Source organism: Osmia bicornis, chromosome 12 (assembly GCF_907164935.1).
Source record: "Osmia bicornis bicornis chromosome 12, iOsmBic2.1, whole genome shotgun sequence".
Classification (NCBI taxonomy): Eukaryota; Metazoa; Arthropoda; class Insecta; order Hymenoptera; family Megachilidae; genus Osmia; species Osmia bicornis.
The window spans coordinates 8,139,700-8,152,334 of NC_060227.1; the positions used below are offsets into that span (position 1 = coordinate 8,139,700).

Here is a 12,635-nt window from a genome sequence, read left to right on the forward strand (position 1 = left end):
AAATGATAGCACAACACCTACCCTATGAACCCAGTCTTTACATTCAGTGTCCTGTATACACCTTTCCAAAGCCTTGGGCGTTAGCACAAGGAGGAAGTGTTTCGCCTGTCTAATGCTCTGCAACAGATTATTATCGAATTTCCCAGCCTCTAGCCTCTCGACATCGATGAACACAGAGAAACCGCGCAACTGCAAATGGACTTTCAGTAAACTGGCCAACTGTGATCCATTCGATCTTCTATAACTAACGAACACGTCCAACGATTTGTCAGGTGATTCGTCCTCGCACGAACCCAACTGATTGTGCTGCATATTTTTAATGGCGTCCAGTATCCTTAACCGATGAATACTGTTCGTGATCCCGCATTCGGTCTGAAGTTGATCTTCCGACAGATTTCTGATCGAGTCCTTGTCAACGCCAGCGTTGAGCATACTGTACGTGTAAATCGAGAACTCTTGACCGATAGACTGGAGGAAACTGTTCAGGTTTCCTGTATCTCGACTACTGTAATCAGCCATCTTCTTCAAGTTCTGTAATTCTCTGGTGAACCGTCTCCTTCTGATTCCATTTGTAAGTCCAATATCTTCCTTGAGATTCTCCTCGGTCAGTTGTAGCAAGAGATCACCGTCCACCCTACTCTCCACGAAGTTGTGCGCGCACTCTGCGAAGCCAATTTGTTTCACCCACTCCCTGACATCCTCCGTGGACCAGAGAGGTACCTGTTGACTAAGTTTGTGGGGTATCTCCTCGCCGATCAGCCGCAGTGCTTGAGCTGCGTATTTGGAGGCGACGGCGTTGGGACAACTGGCTACTTTTTTCAGAGGTTCGATGGCCCCGATCGCACGGAATATCTCTGTGTTACCCTGTTGCTTCTTGATGCCCGCTTCCATGCAAAAGTGGAAGGCGGCCAGGTTCCTGGCTTCCTCTCTCTTCGAGCTCAACACCGGTACCAACCTCTCTAGCCAGTTCTTACTCTGGCCATGAGCGTGCGCCAGATTGGACTTGGCGAACTCGTAAGGATTGTGCGAGGTGACGAACGGCTCGACCAGATCCAAGGTACCCGACTTCAGCACCGCGGCTTCTATTTCTTTGTTGGCTACCAGTACCGCGATCGCCAGACATGCATAGTACTTGATGTTATCGTCGTTGTGAAAAGCCAGAGGGAACAACCACATAGGTACCTTCCTTTTGATCATCGCCTCCTGGTTCTCTGCACCACCGTACAGGGACAGGTTCGCCAAAGCACCAGCGCAGTGTCTCAACGTTTCGATGTCGTTCTTTCTACATTCGAAGAGTACAGCGTCCAAACCGCCCAGCCTGATCACGTCGCTGCAGGTGCCTTCGCTGTGCTTAAACAAATGTTCCAAGATACCGGTGCCTACCCTGGAATGATCCACCGAGTTCGCGTTCTTCGTACAGACACAAGCGACGTTCACCACCTTCTCCAAACCGTGTTCCACCACGTGCGCCCTGTTCTCGGTGGTCAGACATTGTTCGAGCAATCTGGCCGAGGAGAATTGTAATTCCTGATCGCTGGCCACGCAGTTCGACATGAGGAGATCGAGGCCACCTCTCGTTCTCAAGGTGTTGCACAAGGTGTAACCTAACTCATGGCCGTGAGTAGGCACTGCCCAAGCCTTCCTGATGATCTCGTTCACTCTGTTCAAAAGCAACGGAGCTTTCCCGTTTTTCCCATCGTTCGCCTTCAAACGTTCGACAAAACTGTCGAGGAAGTTGGAGTATTTCGTGATGGCCCGATCGACGTCCTGCGGATTCGATTTCGAACATAGAAGATCCAGATCGTCCAGGGGTAAAGATAGGAGTTCATCCTCGGCTGGCCTCATGCCGTTCATCAACTGATTCACCGCACTTGCCGCACTAATCATCGACGACTTCGAGGCAACTCCGTTTGAAGCAATCGTGATACTCGACTGCGAGCTGGTACTCAACATGTGTTTCTCCTGGTTGAAGATACCGGTCGAGGTGACCGTTTGTTTTTGATGTTGCGCCGCCACGGCTTTCTGTAATTGGAGAATAAACAATTTTGCAAATCTTAATAGAGCGATTCATTTTCCCATCAATTTTTATCGCGAAGAGACGAAATTGAAAAATTTGCAATATAGATTTTTCGAGGAACATTTAAAAATGCTTTCGCGAACAACGAACGTTCTACAAATAAATATTCCGATATAACCATCTCCGATCTATTTTTAAAATTCCATCGAAAAGCGTAGACGGCGCGTGTAAAGAGGAAAAATTGAAGGAACAATTGATCGCGATATAAAATCGCAAACTGCTTCGTAAGCTGGTGAACATTAAGGGTGATCAATCTTGGAAAGAGGAATTCTAGGTTGGCGCCAAGGCTCGCGGCATGCCGGATAGAATTATCTCGCGTCTATGTCACGTCCGGTATCTTCATTATTTCTGTATCACTACGTAACGCGTTAAATATGATTTGCATTGCCTCGTCGAACGAAACCAAAAACGGTTGATACGCATGAATGTTCCACCTCTGATGTCTGTTCCGCTAATTGATCGAGTCTACATCGGTCGACGTGCAACAGGTGTGAAAAAAGATGAAAAAAAACCGTGCACAGTTCATCGAGATGACATTTGAAAGGATTCGCAGGATGGAGAAAACGAAGGAAGACGCGATAAAAAGTCGGGTACCATTCTCGAATCGAGACTCCACTTCCGCATCATCAACCTTCTTGGCTGTTCTGTTTGCTGTTCGCGAGGAAAGAAGACTGAACGGTGCCGGCAATCTGGTCGACGTTTAAATCCGTGGATCCCACTTTTCGCTTATACAAACTCGTTTCTCCTGTTCGTATATAAATGCGATGGGCGCGGATGTAGGTGTGCCAAAGCACCGCAAACGCACGAGATCTCGTGTCGGGGTGGGAGCAGATTTTTATGCTTCGCACGAGTATATTGGTACACAGCCAACACGTACGAATTTCAACCCTTTCTATCGTGTCTTTCCGGCGCAGGTGACATTTATTACCCGTAAACTAGGCAGAGGTCAGGGCAGGGAATGTAAGGAACGTGGGGCATTTCAGAGAGAAATGGCAATGGTAATCTCTATTCGGGACTCTCTGAATGACGATCTTCCGGTCTTCTCTAAGGGACAAATTGTTGCAACCCGTTTCTCTCACCTTTTCCGAACTGAAGGAATCACTCTGCAGCTTCATCGTGGACGCTGCCATGTTATTGCTCTCTTGGTGCGAGAGATCGCCAGCTTTCAAGCTTCTCTGTTCCTGAAATTCAGAAAAATATAAACGTGTAATGCCTTTCACAATACTTTCAGTCACTTTCACTACCTTCATCAGAAATGTCACACAACTCCGCAACAATCGTCGCGATAGATAAGATACACAAACGACTGTTAAATTATGATTAATTCGTCGTAAACACCGATTGTTTCTTTCCGAAACAGGTGTTCAAGACGGTAGAAATGCCGAAGAGGAGACGTTCGAAGACTTTCCGCGACAGAGTTCCATAACAGTCTGGCCTGTCGAAAGCTCATCGGTCTCGGCTCGACCTTTCCTCTTCAGCTTCTGACGTATTTCTCTAAATATAATCCGAGCGTGTCGTCACGAGCCGCATTTTGTTCTCCCTGTCGTCGCGAGATGATATCCGCCTCCTCTTTGCCTCCTTGCCTCTTTGCCACCTTGCAATAAACACGCTTATTCTCCCACCGCATCGTTTCGCTCGGTCCCCACGTGGCGAACCGCTCGCTCCGAGCGGACTTTACACGCGCGGATAATTGCGTTACTATCGCGCCGACTAACTATACCGGTGCCGCGCGTGGAAACACGATTCGTTGCTTTCTTCTTCCATTTGTTTATTTAAAAAGCGACGAGAAACTTCGATTATTTTGAGAACAGAGGAAAATTTCGAATCGCGTATTTCGTTTCTTTAATTATTCGTTCTCCGACGCGTGCTCCGTTACCAGAATTTTACCAGCCGAGAGTCGATAAACAAATTCCAGAAATTTCAATCTATTCGTCCCTATCAACATCCAGATATTTCTACGATCGTTTGCGTCAATAGTCGACTGAATGGAGCTCGAGTAAAAATAAAATTCGTTCAAGTTTTCTGATTTATATTTTCGTACCTACGTTCCACTATTCTACTACGTATTCATCGAACATAATTCTTCTTAAAAAACAATCCCTGCATTCTCTCATCTCGAATAAGCATTTGTTTATCAAACTCCAGTATGCTATCTTGTTTGTTCCTCGAATCGAAGAAAATCGAAAAACAAGACTCTCAAGAGAGAGAGAGAGAGAGAGAGAGATTTCGCTGAAAATATCCTACCTTCCTTCGCGAATGTTTGCTATATTAGAGGAAAACAAATTTCTTCGGTTCACAACACTCACCGCGCGCGGTCGTTCGAACACCTTTCGATGCATCACGCTGCGATGCACTGGCCATGGTGCACTCATGTTGGAAACGCATACCACCGCCTGCTGCGCGAAACAACAGTTCTCAGTCGTCGTCCGATGACGAACGTCGAGAAAATAATTGAGAAATCTTTGAGATTTAACGATCCAGCTCGTACGACACTCGAGACGGATAAGATAAGCCCACGATAAGAAAAATGAATTTCGTAGCAGCGACAAGTGAACGCGATAAACGATCGATCTTGAGAGACATGCGACGACTAAGTAACTCGTTTGAAAGGCGATCCACAAGTGGCGCACAGGTTTAATTTCGTTCCGGACACCTAACATTAACGCTGCAACCGGGAGGGAGGGCCGCGTGACGCGGATTTTTCGCCGGGTTTCCATCACTGGTGTTTCTATTTTCCGCGACTAGAAATAGCGGTCGCATCATTCGCACCGTTCCACGGATTGTCGCTGACTTTCGAATAGCTGCACGCTCATCGTTACGTAATTTCGTATCAATTTCCTTAATTAAGTTGCTTTGCATATATGCTTAAAGATTGATGAAAATTTGATTTTCTAAGCCTGTCTTACCTATGGTCTCCTACGAAAGAAGAAACGATAATTTTCCACTGTGTTTACGTATTACGACATCGACATTGTAACAGAAGGTAACAGTCACTTTTTAGCCCAATAATTTCGCATGCCAATAACAACATACAACGTCTTTTGTTAACGAGAGAGCTCATTAGCGTTTTCATCTCGACAGATGTGCGTATAAATAATTCGCATGGCCAAACAATGAGCCCGAGAACATGTGGCACTTTCATTACGCGCAATAAACAGAAATATTCTCTCTCGTATCGCGAAAAAAATGAGATACACTATCAATTGTTCCTTTAATCAGCTTGATAAAAATTATATTTCAATGCGACAATGCTGAACCGCCACGAAGAGCTCGTAAAAAAAAAAATTGTTTCATAATTTATCAGCTGTAAAAGCGATAACGTTATCGATACCTTTAACGTTTTCAAACAGAACCCGTTCTTAATTGAACAAATAATACGTTAATTATAAAACGACTCCAATCACTGCAGAGTTTAAATTGTAATTTAAAGTTGCACAGTTACTGAGAAATTCACCCTGGAACGCTGATTTCTCCAGTTTCGTGAAATTACTCGTAATACCCTGAAGGCCTTGAACGTGTCCTTAAAAATGTTGGGAAGTAGCTGGCATTCTACCCGAGCATCTTTCGCGGTCGAGTACTATTTCGGTTTCAGACGGATATCGATGACATTTTCATCGAGTTGGCAAACGTTTCTTGAAGATCTAACCGAAATTTAGGGGCTGACCTCACTGTCATCGCTAAATGAATGAATCCGTGTTATTTACCATTGCGAAGAAGAAATAAAACTAAGTTTACAATATTTTTTGTTTATGTTTATATTAGCATAAATTTTCTTTTTTTTCTACTTATTTCATATTCTGTGTAAAAAGGGTTTCACCCGTTTAGAAGTTAAATAAATAAAATAAATATGATTTCCGAAAATTTTCTCCCTACCAGTAATTAAAAAGCCTTCCTTTCAACCTTCTGACACAGTTCGCACGAACTGATATCGATCAGTTCTCGTTTCCAACGAATTAATAATTGATAAAGAGCGATCGATACCGGTGATCATAGCTACTCGAGCAAGTCCAAGTGTTGCATAAACTGCAACATAAACAGCTTTGAAAATAAAGAGCAATCTTTCAATTAACACGATCCTCGTAGCGGACTTTCGTTCGGTTCCTCTGTAATTTAGCGATCCTGAGCACGCCCTCTAATTACACGTTCTACTAGCTCGATCCACTTGCCGAAGAGGAGAAGTTCACGCGTGCGATTATCCTCCTCTCGTCGGCGAGAAGAGTTACCCTTGGAATCTTTCAATTACTCGGTATTAGAAAATTCTTCACTCGAGAATTTTACGATCATTGCTTCTGGGAGTTTCGATGAAAGTTAAGAAAGTGAATTGAATTTTTTTCGCTATAGCGGTAAGAAAAATCATACATTTCACTCCACTGATAAAAGAAAGCACGGCAACCAACAGACGATCGATTCCCATCAACAATATTGTTACATCACTCGATAATAGGAAACGGATATGGAACACTTTGTACCGTACCATTTTCGACGTCTCGTTCGCCATGATTTTCCGTCGTTCTACACCACTCTTCGGCTTTAAAACTGGGAAAAAGCCCCGTGCGAAATTGGACAGTTGCTGCCCCATCGACGCGCGCGAACCGTCGACTAACAGCGCCAACAACCGACTGTTTTGCCCTCGAGGGGAATATCGATCGATCGTCGGGGGTGGTTTGTTGGCTGGTACACCCCCGTGAGTCAGACAACCCCTTAGATACGGCAGCGAGCCGGTATTCTTAACACTAAACGTACCGATATTTAATATACATCTATTTGTACCGCAACCGGTCAAATGGTAAATGACGCTAGGTCATACGTCTTTATCGGATTTAACAAATAAAAATGTAAATAAATGATATAAAATTAATTGTACATACACTCCGCAAAACAATTAAGGGATCACCTCTACAAACCCGAAAAATAGAACGAAATTCAGATGATTATAACTTTGAGAAAAATGGTCGAATCGATATCGCTGAAAGATCATTTGAAGCTGTGAAATCTCTATTTTCAGATCCTCTTTTAAAATTTTAACTATTTTGAATTTTATAAAAGTTACAGTGATATAAGTAGCACATCGAAAATTTTTAAAAATTTTGTTCAACTTTGTAACGTTGCATGGCATTAACAAAATTTTTTTTAGCAATTTGCATTTGTACCAGTCGAAAGCGACTACCTTCCTATGTAAAATCAGTAGTTTTTGGTTGTTGTACGATTTTTTTTTGGCTGAGTTATTTAATTTTGAGGTTTCACAGTTTCAGATGATCTTTCCGCGATATCGATTCGATCATTTTTCTCAAAGTTATAACCATCTGAATTTCGTCCTATTTTTCGGGTTCGTAGAGGTGATCCCTTAATTGTTTTGCGGAGTGTATTTAATAGAAAAAGTCATGAAGTCAAATATGAAAAAGCGATAATCAAAAGTTTGCAACCGGTCATTTAACCGGTCCATGGTACGTTTAGCGTTAATACTATTTACTTAACAACGATATTCAACGACTCACAAGTATTTCAGTGAATATCAAGAGATCGAAGGATTCGTTTCAAACGATTAGTACAATATCAAAACCACATGCGAAGACACGTGCAACGCATCCATGATTCATCCAACTGCAACTGTACGCAACGATCTTGAAACGAAGCTTGCCAACGTCTGTGAATTTTCTACATAGAGCACGATTTTTGGCAATGATCGCTGCCCGATTACCTATCGGACACGTGCCGAATAATCGGCTTGCGAGAAATTGCGTAACGTTCAACGATGCTTGAATTTATTGGAACACGTGATTTCAAGAATCCTTTCCTCCTTCACAAATCACACGCTTCGGAAAATACAAGACTTTGAAGTTTCTAATCAGTCTTGTTTTAATTTCTAGTTTGCGGCATAAAGTCGAGGGTAGATCGTAGATAAAGAAAAATCCGCAGTAGTTTAGCGTGGGTCAAGGCTCGCGATTTCAACACGCGATTTCCAGCGAGTTCGTGAGAGAACGGTGGAGGAGGTTCCACGAAAACCAGGGAAATCCGTTGACCTTTCGCACGAATACGCAAACGAAGGGTAGACACGCGAATATTCCATTAGAGTCCACGAATGGCCTTCCAGAGCTGTGATGAATTGTACGGCCCTGTTTATTCGACGCAGCTACTACTATATTTGTTTCAATCAGACTTGCAAATGATTCAAAATATGGGGTCATCTCGAACCCTTAACACGCGGGAGAGAAGAAGGGAAGAAAAGAGGAAGAGAAGAAGTCAGGTAATCATTGGCAGGTGGAGAAGAAACAGAGAACAACATTGTACGACGTAGCTATTGGCTCGAATTCAAAAATTTCCTCGGTGAGTCAAAAGCTACGTACACCGATGGAAAAACGGCTAAATTTAGCCCGTCTGACGTCGTAAAATAGGCGAGTTACCATTCGGAAAACGCGAACCGTTGTTCGCGTAATCAAACCATCTGATTTCTTCTTTGTGTAATCGAAAGATCATATTTATCTATAAAAAGTTTTTTGAACCTATTCAACCGACATTGATTATTGTGTTACTCATTATCGATAAATTCAATAACTTATCAGTGAACAGTGGATAAGAGACGAATCATCGTATCGATACAATAGAAAATGAAATTCTAAAAAAAACATTTTTATCATCGACAGGTTAAACATCTGAGAATCAGATTCGAGTGTTGTTATTTTTAATCGAAGTAAAAACGACCATCTACAGCAAGGTATTTATTTAAACTTTCCATTAGCTAGGCGCCGGACATTATTTTCAATTATTCGAAGTTACTAAATTCGATGCACAGTGAACGTTGACGGATCTCTGACCGAATGGTAAACCTTTCAGTTTCCCGGAAAAGCGAAGACAGCGAGATCGAAGAAGCGATGTTTATCCGTGGATCGCGTGAGAAAGCAATTCGCACACGAGAGATCATCAGCAGCGAGAAGCGATCGTGTCAACGACCGAACAAGTTAGCGTGTTTCGTGCCAAACTATTCTAACCGAGTTCAGTTTAGACCGCACCCAAAGTAACGGCTTCCATTGTCACTAAAAGCGAGCGATCGAACCGATATCAACAAGATACAATAATCCATTTATCATATTATGAATAAAGTACTTATCCTGCTCGTATCTTGACGAAGATTGTGAGGTAAACATGGTAGAGAAGTTAGCGAAGGAAACTCACCCTTGCCGCAGCGACGCTTTTCTCCGCGGAGACGCCATCGAGTTCGACGCGTGCCCTGGCCGCCGTCGCGGCGCTCTGTTCCTTGTACGAGACGTCGCCAGCTTGTAAGGCTCTCATCTCGGCGCTATTCGCAGTCGCCTTTTCGGCGCTGAAACCGTCGGTGACAACCTGAAATTTCAAGAATCCAATCCTTATCCATAACTGTGAAGAAAATTTTGCATAAATCTCGTAGATTTTCATTTTTAAATCGGCGAAAAAGAAACACTGACCTTGCCCTGACGTAGCCGTACATTTCTAACGCGTTCGTGACGGATGTTGAGTTAAAGATAGAACGGGAATGGAAAAGAGATCAGCTGTCGAGGTAGAAGAACGTGACATTCAACGCAAAAATAAACGGCACGAAAATGATTTTGAAACATGTGCGATACGATTCTTTCCAGGGATAATTATCGCCTCTGGTAGAATTCGTGAGGAAAAATATTTGGGGACAGTAACGGCACGTCGCGCCACTCCCTACGAATATATTACCGACTGTTTGGCTAGAGGAGTTGCGGATCGACCTTGACCTAGACTACTTGAAGGAAACCGCACCTTCGGACCAAACATCGCGTACCTTCGTGTCGCCAAACGTTCGCAAACGCCACGGGACATCGATTATTTCACGCGCAATTTCTGCTAGGAACCTGGTCGATTCTAAAATCGTCTCGGTTCATCCCAATTAAGAAACCATTGCCACTTTGCTCGTGAATTAGAAGATTCTGACACACGTATCTATCATTTTCTGATATCCGAGCCAATGTTATTTCCCGAGGAAGCTATTAATAAAGTATTATAAAATATATATGAAAATTGACAGAATCTTCTTTATTTCAATAACGAAATTCCCAGTAGCTTTGAGAAATCAGCCTACCTTTGTCTTGGACGCGCTGGTCATCTTCTTCTGCTCGAACTTCATTGTCTCCTGGCCAGCAGGTAAATTCGTCATGTTCGAGATGTTCGATATACTGATCGGTGGGCTCATATTGTGAAGATTGTTCAAAGAATTCAAGGAGCTGAGTTGCGAGGGTGGTCCGCCTGGTAAGGTGACCGTTCCAGTGACCGGAGGTGGTGTGTCCGGATCAGGGAAGGTGACCAATGGTTCGGTTAGATCGGCTTCCTCGGTACCGTTTCCGTCTCTGAAACAAAACGATTACGTTTCGTTAAAAATCGTCGGGTTGCAACGTGTGTTGTACGCGTCGCGACGGAACCGTGCTAGCAACATTGAAAATAATCGCGGCTAAAAAGGGATCCACCCGGCTATAAATACGCGTTGAACGTGACTTTCGTGATTACTCGCTGCCAGAGATCGGATCGATCTCCCGTGATTCTAACTCTGACGAACCTCGAACTGAACTATCAACACTTCATCACGATGGAACGGTTTTCAACTTAATTGGAGCACGTTTAATTGAATGATTTCAGGTAGAATAAACGATTAATCCGAAGAAGAGTTAACGAACAGATGAATAAGTTTAGTTTAGAATTGGACCCACCTGTCCACGAGGTTCTCCATGCTGCTACGTAATCGTTGCGAGAAGTTAGTCGATATGTTGTTCTTCATTTCTGAAATGCCACGTTGAAGTTCCCTTAGGTCGCTCTTCATGGAGCTAGCTTTCATCTCACTTGAAGAGGACGAGCTTACAATCCTCTGCGAGGATTTGGCTACCCTGCTCGAGCTACTGCTGCTCTGGCTCTGGTTCGTCGTCAGCATCTGCCGAGTCAAAAGCCGTTTACGTTCTATTTAAAATCCACGTGGGATGAGTCACTTTCGCCTATTCGTCTGTCTGTGTCTTTCTTCGCTGCATCTCACCTAACGTTCGCCACCCACCCCCTTGGCGCCCTTCTTTTTCACGCGAAACAGAGCCTAATCATTTTTCCCTGATCTTCCGATTCCGCTTACTCTTTCGAACGGGAAACTTTTTTCTTTTTACACTTTCTTCCTCCGCATCGACCGGAAGATGAACGGTTTGATATGTAGAAAGCAAAACTGGGGGGATATCTTTTCGAACGCCAGCAAGAAACCCGAAAACGAAGACAACGTAATGAAAAGCAAGTAGCAAAGAGGTGAAGAAGATACTCCTGAAAAAGCAGCGTGCTTTTCCAAATATAACCCGGGAAAATTGTTTAGTCACCGTCTGGCATGTCGGTCCCATTAATCCTCGGCTGAAGGAACTCCAATGGCGATAGGTAAGTTCTTTTGGTAAATATCCAAACGAAGGGGGATAATAATGTTAGGATGGATCGAAGAGAGGCAACGTTGTCGAACAACGGGAAACACTTTGATGAGGGATAACCTTGAGGAGGCTTGTCCCAAGGTTCCCGGACCTGGAATTCCTCTAGGTCGAGGAAGAAAAAATTTCACGTGGGCGACACGTTGCGTAAAGCCACTGGTATGCATACCAACTTGTGATTATTCAATTATTTCAAATTAAACGAAACGACGACTCGGTATTTATCGACTCACACCGTTTGCGTCTTATGTTACTTATGGGATACAATGGACGACGCACAAGGTGCGTCTTATGCTATTCGTGCAGTGCAACGAATGACGCACCACGTGTCTTTCCTTACATTTCTTTTTTAAATTTTGAGTGAAAGGAATTTAAATCTTTCTAATTGCAGAAATTGACTGACCGACACGAAGATAACTCGAGGCATAATTTAGCAGAGAATGTAACGATGATAAAGACATGTGTGTCTTATGTTACTTATCGGATACAATGAACGACGCACAAGGTGCGTCTTATGCAATTTATGCAGTGCAACGTGTGTCTTTCCTTACATTTTTTTTTAAATTTTGAGTGAAAGGAATTTAAATCTTTCTAATTGGAGAAACTGACTGATCGACACGAAAATAACTCGAGGCATAATTTAGTAGAGAATGTAACGATGATAAAGACATGTGTGTTTTATGTTACTTATCGGATATAATGAACGACGCACAAGGTGCGTCTTATGCAATTTATACAGTGCAACGTGTCTTTCCTTACATTTTTTTTTAAATTTTGAGTGAAAGGAATTTAAATCTTTCTAATTCCAGAAACTGACTGACCGACACGTAGACAACTCGAGGCATAAATTAGCAGAGAATGTAACGATGATAAGGATATCAGTGGGCGGCAGTGAAAACACGTGAACTATGTATCATTGCATAATCGGCTTGGCTCTGAGAACAGATCACGTCTCAAGATCTTCGAATCGAAATCGAACGGTAATAAAGAATCTTCTTGATTTTAAATACAATTTCCTCGATTTTCGATATCTTTGTTACTAACTTGAAATGCCTTTAATGATAAAATTCAAGCCTGTTCAATATGAAACAGGCGATGCAGCTGATTCGAGTTCAACG

General features: G+C 43.1%; 1 protein-coding gene across 8 annotated transcripts in view; it reads right to left on the reverse strand.

The window, feature by feature from the left end:
• The window catches only part of LOC114879123 (NAD(+) hydrolase sarm1), a 62,259-nt gene that overhangs the window by 1,333 nt on the left and 48,291 nt on the right, over positions 1 to 12,635 (reverse strand). For all 8 annotated transcript variants that reach the window (XR_003789854.2, XM_029193725.2, XM_029193726.2 and 5 more), the window contains 5 exons: positions 10,780 to 10,997; positions 10,158 to 10,422; positions 9,248 to 9,415; positions 3,157 to 3,258; positions 22 to 2,022 (listed from right to left, as the gene is read on the reverse strand). Coding sequence is in view for 7 of the 8 variants with exons in the window: in XM_029193725.2 (XP_029049558.1) it covers positions 22 to 2,022; positions 3,157 to 3,258; positions 9,248 to 9,415; positions 10,158 to 10,422; positions 10,780 to 10,997 (2,754 nt within the window). In the remaining variant the exon portion in view is untranslated. The remainder of the gene's footprint in view (positions 1 to 21; positions 2,023 to 3,156; positions 3,259 to 9,247; positions 9,416 to 10,157; positions 10,423 to 10,779; positions 10,998 to 12,635) is intronic.